Here is a 13,275-nt window from a genome sequence, read left to right as displayed (position 1 = left end):
CTGCACCCTGTGCTAGTCACTACTCTGATATCTGCACCCTGTGCCAGTCACTACTCCGATATCTGCACCCTGTGCCAGTCACTAATCCGATGTCTGCACCATGTGCCAGTCACTACTCCGATGTCTGCACCATGTGCCAGTCACTACTCCGATGTCTGCACCCTGTGCCAGTCACTACTCCGATGTCTGCACCCTGTGCCAGTCACTGCTCCGATGTCTGCACCCTGTGCCAGTCACTACTCCGATGTCTGCACCCTGTGCCAGTCCCTACTCCGATGTCTGCACCCTGTGCCAGTCACTACTGCCATGTCTGCACCCTGTGCCAGTCACTACTCCGATGTCTGCACCCTGTGCCAGTCACTACTCCGACGTCTGCACCCTGTGCCAGTCACTACTCCGATATCTGCATCCTGTGCCAGTCACTACTGCCATGTCTGCACCCTGTGCTAGTCACTACTCTGATATCTGCACCCTGTGCCAGTCACTACTCCGATATCTGCACCCTGTGCCAGTCACTAATCCGATGTCTGCACCATGTGCCAGTCACTACTCCGATGTCTGCACCATGTGCCAGTCACTACTCCGATGTCTGCACCCTGTGCCAGTCACTACTCCGATGTCTGCACCCTGTGCCAGTCACTGCTCCGATGTCTGCACCCTGTGCCAGTCACTACTCCGATGTCTGCACCCTGTGCCAGTCCCTACTCCGATGTCTGCACCCTGTGCCAGTCACTACTGCCATGTCTGCACCCTGTGCCAGTCACTACTCCGATGTCTGCACCCTGTGCCAGTCACTACTCCGACGTCTGCACCCTGTGCCAGTCACTACTCCGATATCTGCATCCTGTGCCAGTCACTACTCCGGTGTCTGCACCCTGTGCCAGTCACTACTCTGATGTCTGCACCCTGTGCCAGTCACTACTCCGATGTCTGCATCCTGTTCCAGTCACTACTCCGATATCTGCACTCTGTGCCAGTCACTACTCCGATGTCTGCACCCTGTGCCAGCCACTACTCCGGTGTCTGCACCCTGTGCCAGTCACTACTCCGATGTCTGCACCCTGTGCCAGTCACTGCTCCGGTGTCTGCACCATGTGCCAGTCACTACTCCGATGTCTGCATCCTGTGCCAGTCACTACTCCGATATCTGCACCCTGTGCCAGTCACTACTCCGGTGTCTGCACCATGTGCCAGTCACTACTCCGATGTCTGCATCCTGTGCCAGTCACTACTCCGATATCTGCACCCTGTGCCAGTCACTACTCCAGTGTCTGCACCCTGTGCCAGTCACTACTGCCATGTCTGCACCCTGTGCCAGTCACTGCTCCGATGTCTGCACCCTGTGCCAGTCACTGCTCCGATGTCTGCACCCTGTGCCAGTCACTACTCCGATGTCTGCTCCCTGTGCCAGTCACTACTCCGATGTCTGCACCATGTGCCAGTCACTACTGCCATGTCTGCACCCTGTGCCAGTCACTACTCCGATGTCTGCACCATGTGCCAGTCACTACTCCGATTTCTGCACCCTGTGCCAGTCACTACTCCAATTTCTGCATCCTGTGCCAGTCACTACTCCGATATCTGCACCATGTGCCAGTCACTGCTCCGATATCTGGACCCTGTGCCAGTCACTACTCCGATGTCTGCACCCTGTGCCAGTCACTACTCCGATGTCTGCACCATGTGCCAGTCACTGCTCCGGTTTCCACAGTGCCCCCATAGCAATGACATCCATAGTGCCCCCATAACAGTGCCATCCACAGTGCCCCCATAACAGTGACATCCACAGTGCCCCATAACAGTGACATCCATAGTGCCCCCATAACAGTGCCATCCACAGTGCCCCCATAACAGTGACATCCACAGTGCCCCATAACAGTGACATCCACAGTGCCCCCATAGCAGTGACATCCACAGTATCCCCATAACAGTGACATCCACAGCGCCCCCATAACAGTGACATCCACAGCGCCCCCATAACAGTGACATCCACAGTGCCCCCATAACAGTGACATCCACAGTGCCCCCATAACAGCGACATCCACAGTATCCCCATAACAGTGACATCCACAGCTCCCCCATAACAGCGTCATCCACAGTGCCCCCATAACAGTGACATCCACAGTGCCCCCATAACAGTGACATCCACAGTGCCCCCATAACAGTGCCATCCACAGTGCCCCATAACAGTGACATCCACAGTATCCCCATAACAGTGACATCCACAGCGCCCCCATAACAGTGCCATCCACAGTGCCCCCATAACAGTGACCTCCACAGTGCCCCCATAACAGTGACATCCACAGTGCCCCCATAACAGTGACATCCACAGTGCCCCCATAACAGTGACCTCCACAGTGCCCCCATAACAGTGACATCCACAGTGCCCCCATAACAGTGACATCCACAGTGCCCCCATAACAGTGACATCCACAGTGCCCAATAACAGTGACATCCACAGTGCCCCCATAGCAGTGACATCCACAGTGCCCCCATAACAGTGACATCCACAGTGCCCCCATAACAGTGACATCCACAGTGCCCCCATAACAGCGACATCCACAGTATCCCCATAACAGCGACATCCACAGTATCCCCATAACAGTGCCATCCACAGTGCCCCCATAACAGTGCCATCCACAGTGCCCCCATAACAGCGACATCCACAGTGTCCCCATAACAGTGCCATCCACAGTGCCCCCATAACAGTGACATCCACAGCGCCCCCATAACAGTGACATCCACAGTGCCCCCATAACAGTGACATCCACAGTGCCCCCATAACAGTGCCATCCACAGTGCCCCCATAACAGCGACATCCACAGTGCTCCCATAACAGTGACATCCACAGTGCCCCCATAACAGTGACATCCACAGCGCCCCCATAACAGTGACATCCACAGCGCCCCCATAACAGTGACATCCACAGCGCCCCCATAGCAGTGACATCCACAGTGCCCCCATAGCAGTGACATCCACAGTGCCCCCATAGCAGTGACATCCACAGTGCCCCCATAGCAGTGACATCCACAGTGCCCCCATAACAGTGACATCCACAGTGCCCCCATAACAGTGACATCCACAGTGCCCCCCATAACAGTGACATCCACAGTGCCCCATAACAGCGACATCCACAGTATCCCCATAACAGTGCCACCCACAGTGCCCCCATAACAGTGCCATCCACAGTGCTCCCATAACAGCGACATCCACAGTATCCCCATAACAGTGCCATCCACAGTGCCCCATAACAGTGCCATCCACAGTGCCCCCATAACAGTGCCATCCACAGTGCCCCCATAACAGTGCCATCCACAGTGCCCCCATAACAGTGCCACCCACAGTGCCCCATAACAGTGACATCCACAGTGCCCCCATAACAGTGCCATCCACAGTGCCCCATAACAGTGACATTCTCAGTGCCACCATAACAGTGACATCCACAGTGCCCAATAACAGTGACATCCACAGTGCCCCCATAGCAGTGACATCCACAGTGCCCCCATAACAGTGACATCCACAGATCCCCATAACAGTGACATCCACAGATCCCCATAACAGTGACATCCACAGTGCCCCCATAACAGTGACATCCACAGTGCCCCCATAACAGTGACATCCACAGTGCCCCCATAACAGCGACATCCACAGTTTCCCCATAACAGCGGCATCCACAGTGCCCCCATAACAGTGACATCCACAGTGCCCCCATAACAGTGACATTCACAGATCCTCATAACAGTGCCATCCACAGTGCCCCCATAACAGTGACCTCCACAGTGCCCCCATAACAGTGACATCCACAGTGCCCCCATAACAGTGACATCCACAGTGCCCCCATAACAGTGCCATCCACAGTGCCCCCATAACAGCGACATCCACAGTGCTCCCATAACAGTGACATCCACAGTGCCCCCATAACAGTGACATCCACAGTGCCCAATAACAGTGACATCCACAGTGCCCCCATAGCAGTGACATCCACAGTGCCCCCATAGCAGTGACATCCACAGTGCCCCCATAACAGTGACATCCACAGTGCCCCCATAACAGTGACATCCACAGTGCCCCCCATAACAGTGACATCCACAGTGCCCCATAACAGCGACATCCACAGTATCCCCATAACAGCGACATCCACAGTATCCCCATAACAGTGCCATCCACAGTGCCCCCATAACAGTGCCATCCACAGTGCCCCCGTAACAGCGACATCCACAGTATCCCCATAACAGTGCCATCCACAGTGCCCCCATAACAGTGCCATCCACAGTGCCCCCATAACAGTGCCATCCACAGTGCCCCCATAACAGTGCCATCCACAGTGCCCCCATAACAGTGCCATCCACAGTGCCCCCATAACAGTGCCACCCACAGTGCCCCCATAACAGTGACATCCACAGTGCCCCCATAACAGTGCCATCCACAGTGCCCCATAACAGTGACATCCTCAGTGCCACCATAACAGTGACATCCACAGTGCCCAATAACAGTGACATCCACAGTGCCCCCATAGCAGTGACATCCACAGTGCCCCCATAACAGTGACATCCACAGATCCCCATAACAGTGACATCCACAGATCCCCATAACAGTGACATCCACAGTGCCCCCATAACAGTGACATCCACAGTGCCCCCCATAACAGTGACATCCACAGTGCCCCCATAACAGCGACATCCACAGTTTCCCCATAACAGCGACATCCACAGTGCCCCCATAACAGTGACATCCACAGTGCCCCCATAACAGTGACATCCACAGTGCCCCCATAACAGAGACCTCCACAGTGCCCCCATAACAGAGACCTCCACAGTATCCCCATAACAGCGACATCCACAGTATCCCCATAACAGTGCCATCCACAGTGCCCCCATAACAGTGCCATCCACAATGCCCCCATAACAGTGACATCCACAGTGCCCCCATAACAGTGACATCCACAGTATCCCCATAACAGTGACACCCACAGTGCCCCCATAACAGTGCCATCCACAGTGCCCCCATAACAGTGACATCCACAGTGCCCCCATAACAGTGACATCCCAAGTGCCTCCATAACAGTGCCATCCACAGTGCCCCCATAACAGTGCCATCCACAGTGCCCCCATAACAGTGACATCCACAGATCCCCATAACAGTGCCATCCACAGTGCCCCCATAACAGTGACATCCACTGTATCCCCATAACAGCGACATCCACAGTATCCCCATAACAGTGCCATCCACAGTGCCCCATAACAGTGCCATCCACAGTGCCCCCATAACAGTGCCATCCACAGTGCCCCCCATAACAGTGCCATCCACAGTGCCCCCATAACAGTGCCATCCACAGTGCTCCCATAACAGTGACATCCACAGCGCCCCCATAACAGTGACATCCACAGTGCCCCATAACAGTGACATCCACAGTGCCCCCATAACAGTGCCATCCACTGTACCCCCATAACAGTGATAAAGACAGGCAGAGACAGGTGTGTAATGAAGGGGCCGCCTGTATCTGGATTGTGACAATGAAACGGTGAGAGCTGCTTTTGACTTCTCGGTGGAGCAAACAATCCTCTCTGCTGGTGTCTGTCGGAGCTGTCCGGAGCCTGTCCACCATATGTGTCCTCATGTAACCACTGCTCCTAAGATCTCCTAGATGCAAGGTTAGAACAGCCTAGATTGCGGCAATTCATTTGAAACAACCATCCTGCTCCTCTCAGTCCAGTGATGTGCCCCCTCTCAAAGTCTGTCATCTGGGCAAAATGTCTAACAGTCAACGATTTGTCACCAAGAAGTACACTACCCGAAAGTGGCCTCTGAGAGACTTTTTATAGAGCAGCAGGGGAAGCACTTTTTTGCCCTCTTGTAGCAGGACCCAGTGTCTAAGCAGCAATCCGACATTTCTATCTGGGTGCGGTATTTGTTTTGTCAATGAGTGTGTTTTATAAGCTTTGTCACCTTTCAGCCTAAAACGTTAATATGTTCAGTCCTTGTCTGCACTGAGAATCCATGGCCTTTATACAGTGTTTTACCTGCTTGATGCCTGAGAGCAGCGTGTGCTTGTGTGTTAGCAGAGCGGCATCTTGTTGGTTGTAATGACAGGTGGTGGCAGCTGTGGCGTGGGGTGTGTGGACTGTGTTTTCAGTGCGATTTATACTCCATTTGCAGCCTTCTCCTTGGTCCAGATCTTCCTCCAACCTTCTGTGGGTTCCTCAACAACGTTTCTCCTTTACCTCTTCTATGAAGTGATTTCACGTTTCTTCTGTTTTAGTTTCTCGTTTGTTGTTATGTCAAGAATTGAAGCTGATGGCCATAAATGATGTGACAAATGGAGAAGGCGCGGAGGAGATCATGTCTCCTGGACGTCCAGCTGCCGGGTCACCGCTTCAAGTATGATTGTGAGGTCATTTCTAAGGCTTGATCTGCTAAAATATTCCTTTAATAAAAGCTTCCACAACTTGCACCCACCAAAAATTTGATTTATGAGATTATTATTACTACGATAGTTCATCTCTCATACATCTTCTTTATATCTGAACATTCTCCTGAACCGTCTAGAAGCCCCAAACATATAGGAGAACCCACCCAGATTCAGCAACAGAAAATACAAAGGACGCATTCACAGGAGATCATGCAAAAGAAGCGATAACCTGATCTCTGAGTTCTGTACACCATATACATGAAACTGGCTCCTCAAAGCCTCACATTCCTGTATGAAGAGTCGATGACGCACATTGTAACCCATGGAAAGAGAGGACAGGGACTCTCATCCTCCTGTGGGGGTGTTTAGAGACGCTGCTACACATTGATACCCGGAATGGACAGTTGAATCTAAGGCTCCTCAGGGCTGTCTTTCGCGCCTTCCTCTTTCATTGCCAACATTGCGGGAGCGCCCACAGGTACATGCTCAGTAGTTTCCGTCCCTTCTGATATGCTGGGTAATAATGTGTTGAACATGTTGTAACATAGGAGCCTTGGATCTGTTCAACACAAGAAAGGATATAGCAGGGACTAAAGTATTACAGGTCCAGGTCTCGTTGAATTTCTCTGTACCTGTAATACATGTGCAGTGGCTGGGTTTGGGGTGGCTTCAACGCTACGCTGGGTCCCCAAAATATCGTTGAGGTGTCATCACATGTTGTTGCTCTCCAGAAGTGATGATAAGGTGTGGGAAACCCAAGTGTCAGTAGCAGCAACCAGTGAGCTTCCTTACTGGAGGAATTTAGGTGCAAAACAATACAGGCGAGGCATAGGTCTTCTCCAGTCTCCTCCCTGGCAGAGGAAGGTTTGGTGCTGAGGAAAGACCTGAGCTAGCTGTCTCTCTCTCTCTTCTGAAGGCTGGTACCCTGGCCAAAGGCTGGTGATCCAGGGTCTGTGGCAGAGTATCCCCCTCTCAGAGTCTTCTTCTGGTCACTCAGCAGTCCGGCAGAGGCTCTTTCTCTAAGAACCGATCCCTAACTGCAGAACACTAGGGGCTCTGACTGCTCTCCGTAGACACAGGGGTGGGGTGGAGAAGCTCAGCCCAAACAGAAACAATGTTACAATTTCTGTCCATCATAGACTTGTACAGAGCTTTAATGCAAATCGATTGGAATGATTAAGCAGTTTTTCTAGACATAAACAACAAAGCTAAACCCGACAGAAGGTCAGCTGGTCTGGGGTTTTTTTCTCTCCAAATCTCTGCATAGGTAGAAAGTTATAAAGTGTCTCAGTATTACCACGCTGTGTATTAACCCTTTGCACAGTGCAGTGCAGATATAGTGCAAATGAAAAGATGTTTTACAATAAACATATAAATGCAGTTCAACAAACTGTAAGAGTATTAGAGCACTCACAGCAGAAATCACAGTGCAAGTTAACCCTTCAAAGTGCAATACAGCAGGAAGTTGAAGTAGTCAAAATGATCAGTTCATACACTTGTAAAAGATTCCAGCATGTACAGCGCAATTCTACGTAATGCGTTCAATGGAGAATGTTACCTGATATCACCAAATATATTCTGCTGCTGCAAGTCCGTGAAGTATTGTAGCTCATACTTTATACTGCTATATAAGACACTGTGTGCAGCCAGTCTCACACGGGGAAGAGAATCGCCGAAAGGAAGTAACAGAAGTAAGAAAAGACACAACAAGTAAAATCAAACGAAGCCGGAATCAAATCGATTTTTAAATTAGATAATTTTTTTCAGAGGTAAAAATAGAACCTGAACATCATCGCACGTACATGTTACAATATGAGACGCACATAATCATGGATGTATATTGTCAAATCCATATCACATGTTATGCATCTCATCTGATAGCAGTGCAGGAGAGTAATAATATTTCTATCAATGAAGAATGATGGGTATTATAACCGGCGATGAGGCGGGCACGACATCAACCATATATTTGATATCCATAGGGTAACCATCAAACCAGCTTACCCAACATGTCAGCCCTCATATGTTAACTTGCAGTGACATGCATGAGCACGCGTACATATAACACTATACTACCTCCGTATATGTCAATTCCATAGTGAGAGGTTTAGTTATATTGCATCAGTCCCAGGGCCGTCTTTGCCGCAGGGCAAAAGGGGCAGCTGCCCCGGGCCCAGTTGCTAATGGGGGCCCTGCCTCCCTGGCCCAACTCGCGAGCGACTCTGACTCAGGAGTCGGACTCATGGTAATATGCAGCAGCAGCAGCGCAGCCTACTCTTCACAGCGAAGGTGAAGCACTTCGGCCCCCCGCCCCCGTCACTCACTTGGTAAAAGGGAGTGTGTCGTCTCTCGTCTGTGTGAGTCACCGGTCCGCAGCCTAGTGAAGCGCCACGGCGGAGGCGGAGCAGGCATCAGCAGGGACTAAGTCCCCGCCTCCGCTCCGGAGGCTAAAGGGATTGGGATTGGGTGGCGGTGGTGAGGGAGTCACAGCCTCACGTGACGTGACGTCGTGACCACTTACCAGACAAGATCCAGACCAGACCAGTCTCAAGTCACTGACCGCTGACCTGACTTGGTCACCTACCTAATAAAAGTATAGTCAGCCAGCCAGAGTCGACCTGCCACTGCCGCGCCAGGAGGGGAGGACAGGACTGAGGAGGAGGTAAGCAAAAAGCAGTGGCACGCAGCGCATATGCATTGCATATATTATTATATATTAGAAGAAACTGTTCAGGTCAGATCCGACGACCATTCCATTCATAAATTTGTGGGGGATTATTATAGAGAGCCCCAGGCGACATAAGGGCAGGGGTTGGGTTCTTCTCTCTGTCTGAGACTCTGCTGCTGAACTGTGGCCTGGGGCCATCACTTGCCACATTTACTAATCTTTGCTCAGGGGGGCCCTCATGGTGTGGACTGGACTGGTCATTTTCCCTAAGGAATAGTTTAACCATTTCTGTGCAAAAGAGAAAATAAGAAGTCGGCTCCAATCAGATATCTGCACAGAGACCAAGACTCTGGGTCCATGCAGAAATCTGATTGGAGCTGACTTAGCGACTTCTTATTTTCTCTTTTGCACATAAATGGTTAAACTATATACCTTAGTAAAAATGACCAGTCCAGTCCACACCATGAGTGGCCCCCTGAGAAAAGATTAGTAAATGTGGCCGGTGGTGGCCCCAGTTCAGCAGACAGAGAATTCCTTATGTCTCTCGTCTCTCTAATAATCCACCAGTAATTTAAATAACCCCATTAGTGGGGGATAACTATAGAGACGGGAGACATAAGGGGTTGGGTTCTCTCTGTCTACTGAACCGGCCACATTTACTAATCTTTTCTCAGGGGGCCACTCATGGTGTGGACTGGACTGGTCATTTTTACTAAGGTATATAGTTTAACCATTTATGTGCAAAAGAGAAAATAAGAAGTCGCTAAGTCAGCTCCAATCAGATATCTGCATGGACCCAGAGTCTTGGTCTATGTGCAGATATCTGATTGGAGCCGACTTCTTATTTTCTCTTTTGCACAGAAATGGTTAAACTATATACCTTAGTAAAAATGACCAGTCCAGTCCACACCATGATGGCCCCCCTGAGAAAAGGGTGACACCAGCCATAGCAACGCCACTGCCTCTATCTGTAAGTCGCTGGAGTGCACGGCAGGCTCACTTTTCTGAAGGAAGTGGAACTGTGAACTGTCTGAACTCTGAACGGCTGTACAGTCAGTAGTGGCATGTGACACATGTGGCAATAATAATGTGTCTGCTGGCCTGCAGCCTGGTAAAGACCTGTGTCATGTCATGTGTGATGTGCATCCCAATTATGCCATACATACGTGTGCAGATACTGGTCCTGTACTGCTGTGAGGCTGCAAGGCAGGGGTGTGGACCACTCCTGAGACTGCATGTGCTTAGGCCTCATGCACACGGCCGTTGTTTGGGTCCACATCCGAGCCGCCGTTTTGGCGGCTCAGATGTGGACCCATTTTTACTGTGTGTTGTGGTGGAGGCGTGATTGCACGCTAGGGTGTGTGAAGGCGGGATCCAGGGGCCCAAGTAAATTCTTGCCCAGGGTCCAATCAATATTAAAGACGGCCCTGATCAGTCCAATATTTTACCCATTATACTTTTCCAGGCATTGCTTCTTGAGATATACCCCTTTTTCTAGGCGAAGGATATCAGTCATTCTGTTCGAACAAGGTCCCAACGTTTCAGTCGATGGACGACCTTTCTCAAGGGATCTGTAAGGAATAGTAAACATGTGGGGTTGAGATTTACAAAATGATCAGTTCATACACTTGTAAAAGATTCCAGCATGTATAGCCCAATTCTACGTAATGCGTTCAATGGAGAATGTTACCTGATATCACCAAATATATTCTGCTGCTGCAAGTCCGTGAAGTATACTAGCTCATACTTCTTGAGATATACCCCTTTTTCTTGGCGAAGGATATCAGTCATTCTGTTCAAGAATTCTGGCCTCGATGGGGCCCGGGGTCTAAGCCAGTATTTAGCAATCAATTTTCTAGCCTGGAGAAGCAGACGCTGCCCTCCCAGACGGTAATGACGGTTTTAATGTCCAGTATTCCCAGTACACATGTCCTCGGATTAGCCGAGATCTCAAAATTTTAAGCGTCTTTGATAATTGCCAGAACATCAGCCCAGAAGTTCTTCATCTCTGCGCAATCCCAGAACATGTGCAGCAAGGAAGCAGGACTCGCTCCACACCGAGGACAGGAGGCATCAGGTCTAACACCTATCTGGAACAGAAATGCTGGAGTACTATACACCCTGTGAACTGTGATATTGGTCCAACATCCTCCTCCCATTTATACTTAACCCCTAGTGTATCTTGTTTCACTGATTTCACAAATAGAATCCTATAAATGGACGAAATCAATCATATAAACATAGAAACATAGAATGTGTCGGCAGATAAGAACCATGTGGCCCATCTAGTCTGCCCCATATACTGAATCCTATGGAAAGCCCCTGGCCCTATCTTATATGAAGGATGGCCTTATGCCTATCCCATGCATGCTTAACCTCCTCCACTGTATTTGCAGCTACCACTTCTGCAGGAAGGCTATTCCATGCATCCACTACTCTCTCAGTAATGTAATACTTCCTGATATTACTCTTAAACCTTTGCCCCTCTAATGTAACACTATGTCCTCTTGTAGCAGTTTTTCTTCTTGTAAATCTTCTCTCCTCTTTTCCCTTGTTGATTCCCTTTATGTATTTAGCAGTCTCTCTCATCTCCCCTCTGTCTCGTCTTTCTTCCAAGCTCTACATGTTAAGGTCCTTTCATCTTTCCTGGTAAGTTTTATCCTGCAATCCATGGACCAGTTTAGTAGCTCTTCTCTAAACTCTCTCCAAAGTATCAGTATCCTTCTGGAGATATGGTCTCCAGTACTGAGCACAATACTCCAGATGAGGTCTCACTAGTGCTCATGCCCTGCTCAGGCTATGTGCGGAGGTCTGCCAGGTTAGCACCACGTGTGTAGCCTTTTGTTTTTGTTTTGGAGTTGAGCTGTATCCACCTCCCTTCAGGTGCACTGGGTGGGGTCGTTGGTTTGAGTTTAAATTACACCCACTCCAAGCGTCCTGTGCGGGTTATAGCTTCTGTCTTGCTCAGAGGAAGGAAGGAAAGATTTGCCGTTCCTGCTCAGTACAAGATAAGTTGGTTTTGTTTTTCTTGTGATTGTCTGTCTAGGCTGTTAGAGAGACGCCTCCTGAGGGAGCAGGCTGCCTCTTTCCCCCTTTCACCATCTTAGGGATTTTAGGGAATCTTCAGCCTAGGCACGGGGACACGTTCATTCCCACCTTCAGGGTCTGAACGTGGGCATAGAAGTCTAGGGAGAGCTGGTAGGGATTTGTCAGGAGGTGACCTTTATCCCCAGCTTCTTGCCTAGACACTTGTTTGGTGGTATTCTGTGTATCTGATATCCTGTCCGCCGTGACATTATAACCCGCCAATACTTTGACTGCCATTTCTCAGCTGTTTTGAGATGGAGTCAATTGATGCGCTAGTTGATCACATGCAGGGATTATCCCTAAAGGTTGCTGATCTGCGTAATTCAGTCACATGGTGTCAGAATGCTCTGGCATCAGGTGCAATAGGAGGAAGTCAAATTTATGGGGAGCCTAAAGTCGCTCTCCCTGATAGATTTGCAGGGGGTGTGGATGACTTTATCCGCTCTAAAGAGTCATGCAAGCTGTATTTTCGGCTCCGTCCATCTTTGTCTGGTGATGAGAGTCAGAGGGTAGGGATAATCATATCCCTGCTTAAAGGGGACGCGCAATCCTGGGCCTTTTCTCTGCCGTCCGGTTCTCTGGCCCTCCGGTCGGTGGAATTTTTTTTTAATGCCTTGGGATTAATTTATGATGATCCAGATCGGGTCTCGATGGCGGAATCTAAATTGCGCAAATTTATTACGAGGTGAACATACTGCAGAGGCTTACTGCGTCGAGTTTAGGAGATGGGCTACTGAGTCAGTTTTGTCAGGGGTTATCTGAGAGATTGAAAGATGCCCTTGCTTTTCATGAGTACCCGGATACATTGGAGAATGCTATGTCTTTGGCAGTACGGTTAGATAGACGTATTAGAGAGAGGTGTAAGGTTCCCTCTGCGCAAGGGATCCATTCTGTGAGTGGTTTCGTCTCACCTGCTCCCCAGGGTGATATGACATGTAACTCTGGGGTAGGGGAGGAACCCATGCAGCTGGGTCAGGTGTCTATCCGTTCTGGTAGTAGGAACTTTAGGAGGTTGCATAAACTATGCTATTACTGTGGGAAAAGTGGTCATTTTATTTTTGCTTGTCCTTTTGTTAAACCGCATGTTGATGAGAAAGAATCACAAAGAGAT

General features: G+C 49.9%; 1 protein-coding gene across 1 annotated transcript in view; it reads left to right on the top strand.

Annotated features, from left to right (window-relative positions):
* The window catches only part of LOC122931813, a 43,741-nt gene extending 37,296 nt beyond the window's left edge, over positions 1-6,445 (top strand). Inside the window, exon 8 of the mRNA XM_044285869.1 lies at positions 6,260-6,445. Within this exon, the coding sequence (XP_044141804.1) occupies positions 6,260-6,289 (30 nt within the window). The 3' untranslated portion in view covers positions 6,290-6,445. The remainder of the gene's footprint in view (positions 1-6,259) is intronic.
* Positions 6,446-13,275: the final 6,830 nt, after the last annotated feature.

The sequence above is a fragment of the Bufo gargarizans genome, chromosome 3 (assembly GCF_014858855.1).
Source record: "Bufo gargarizans isolate SCDJY-AF-19 chromosome 3, ASM1485885v1, whole genome shotgun sequence".
Classification (NCBI taxonomy): domain Eukaryota; kingdom Metazoa; phylum Chordata; class Amphibia; order Anura; family Bufonidae; genus Bufo; species Bufo gargarizans.
The sequence above is the reverse complement of the archived record's forward strand: the minus strand, read 5'-3'. Positions and strand labels throughout refer to the sequence as shown.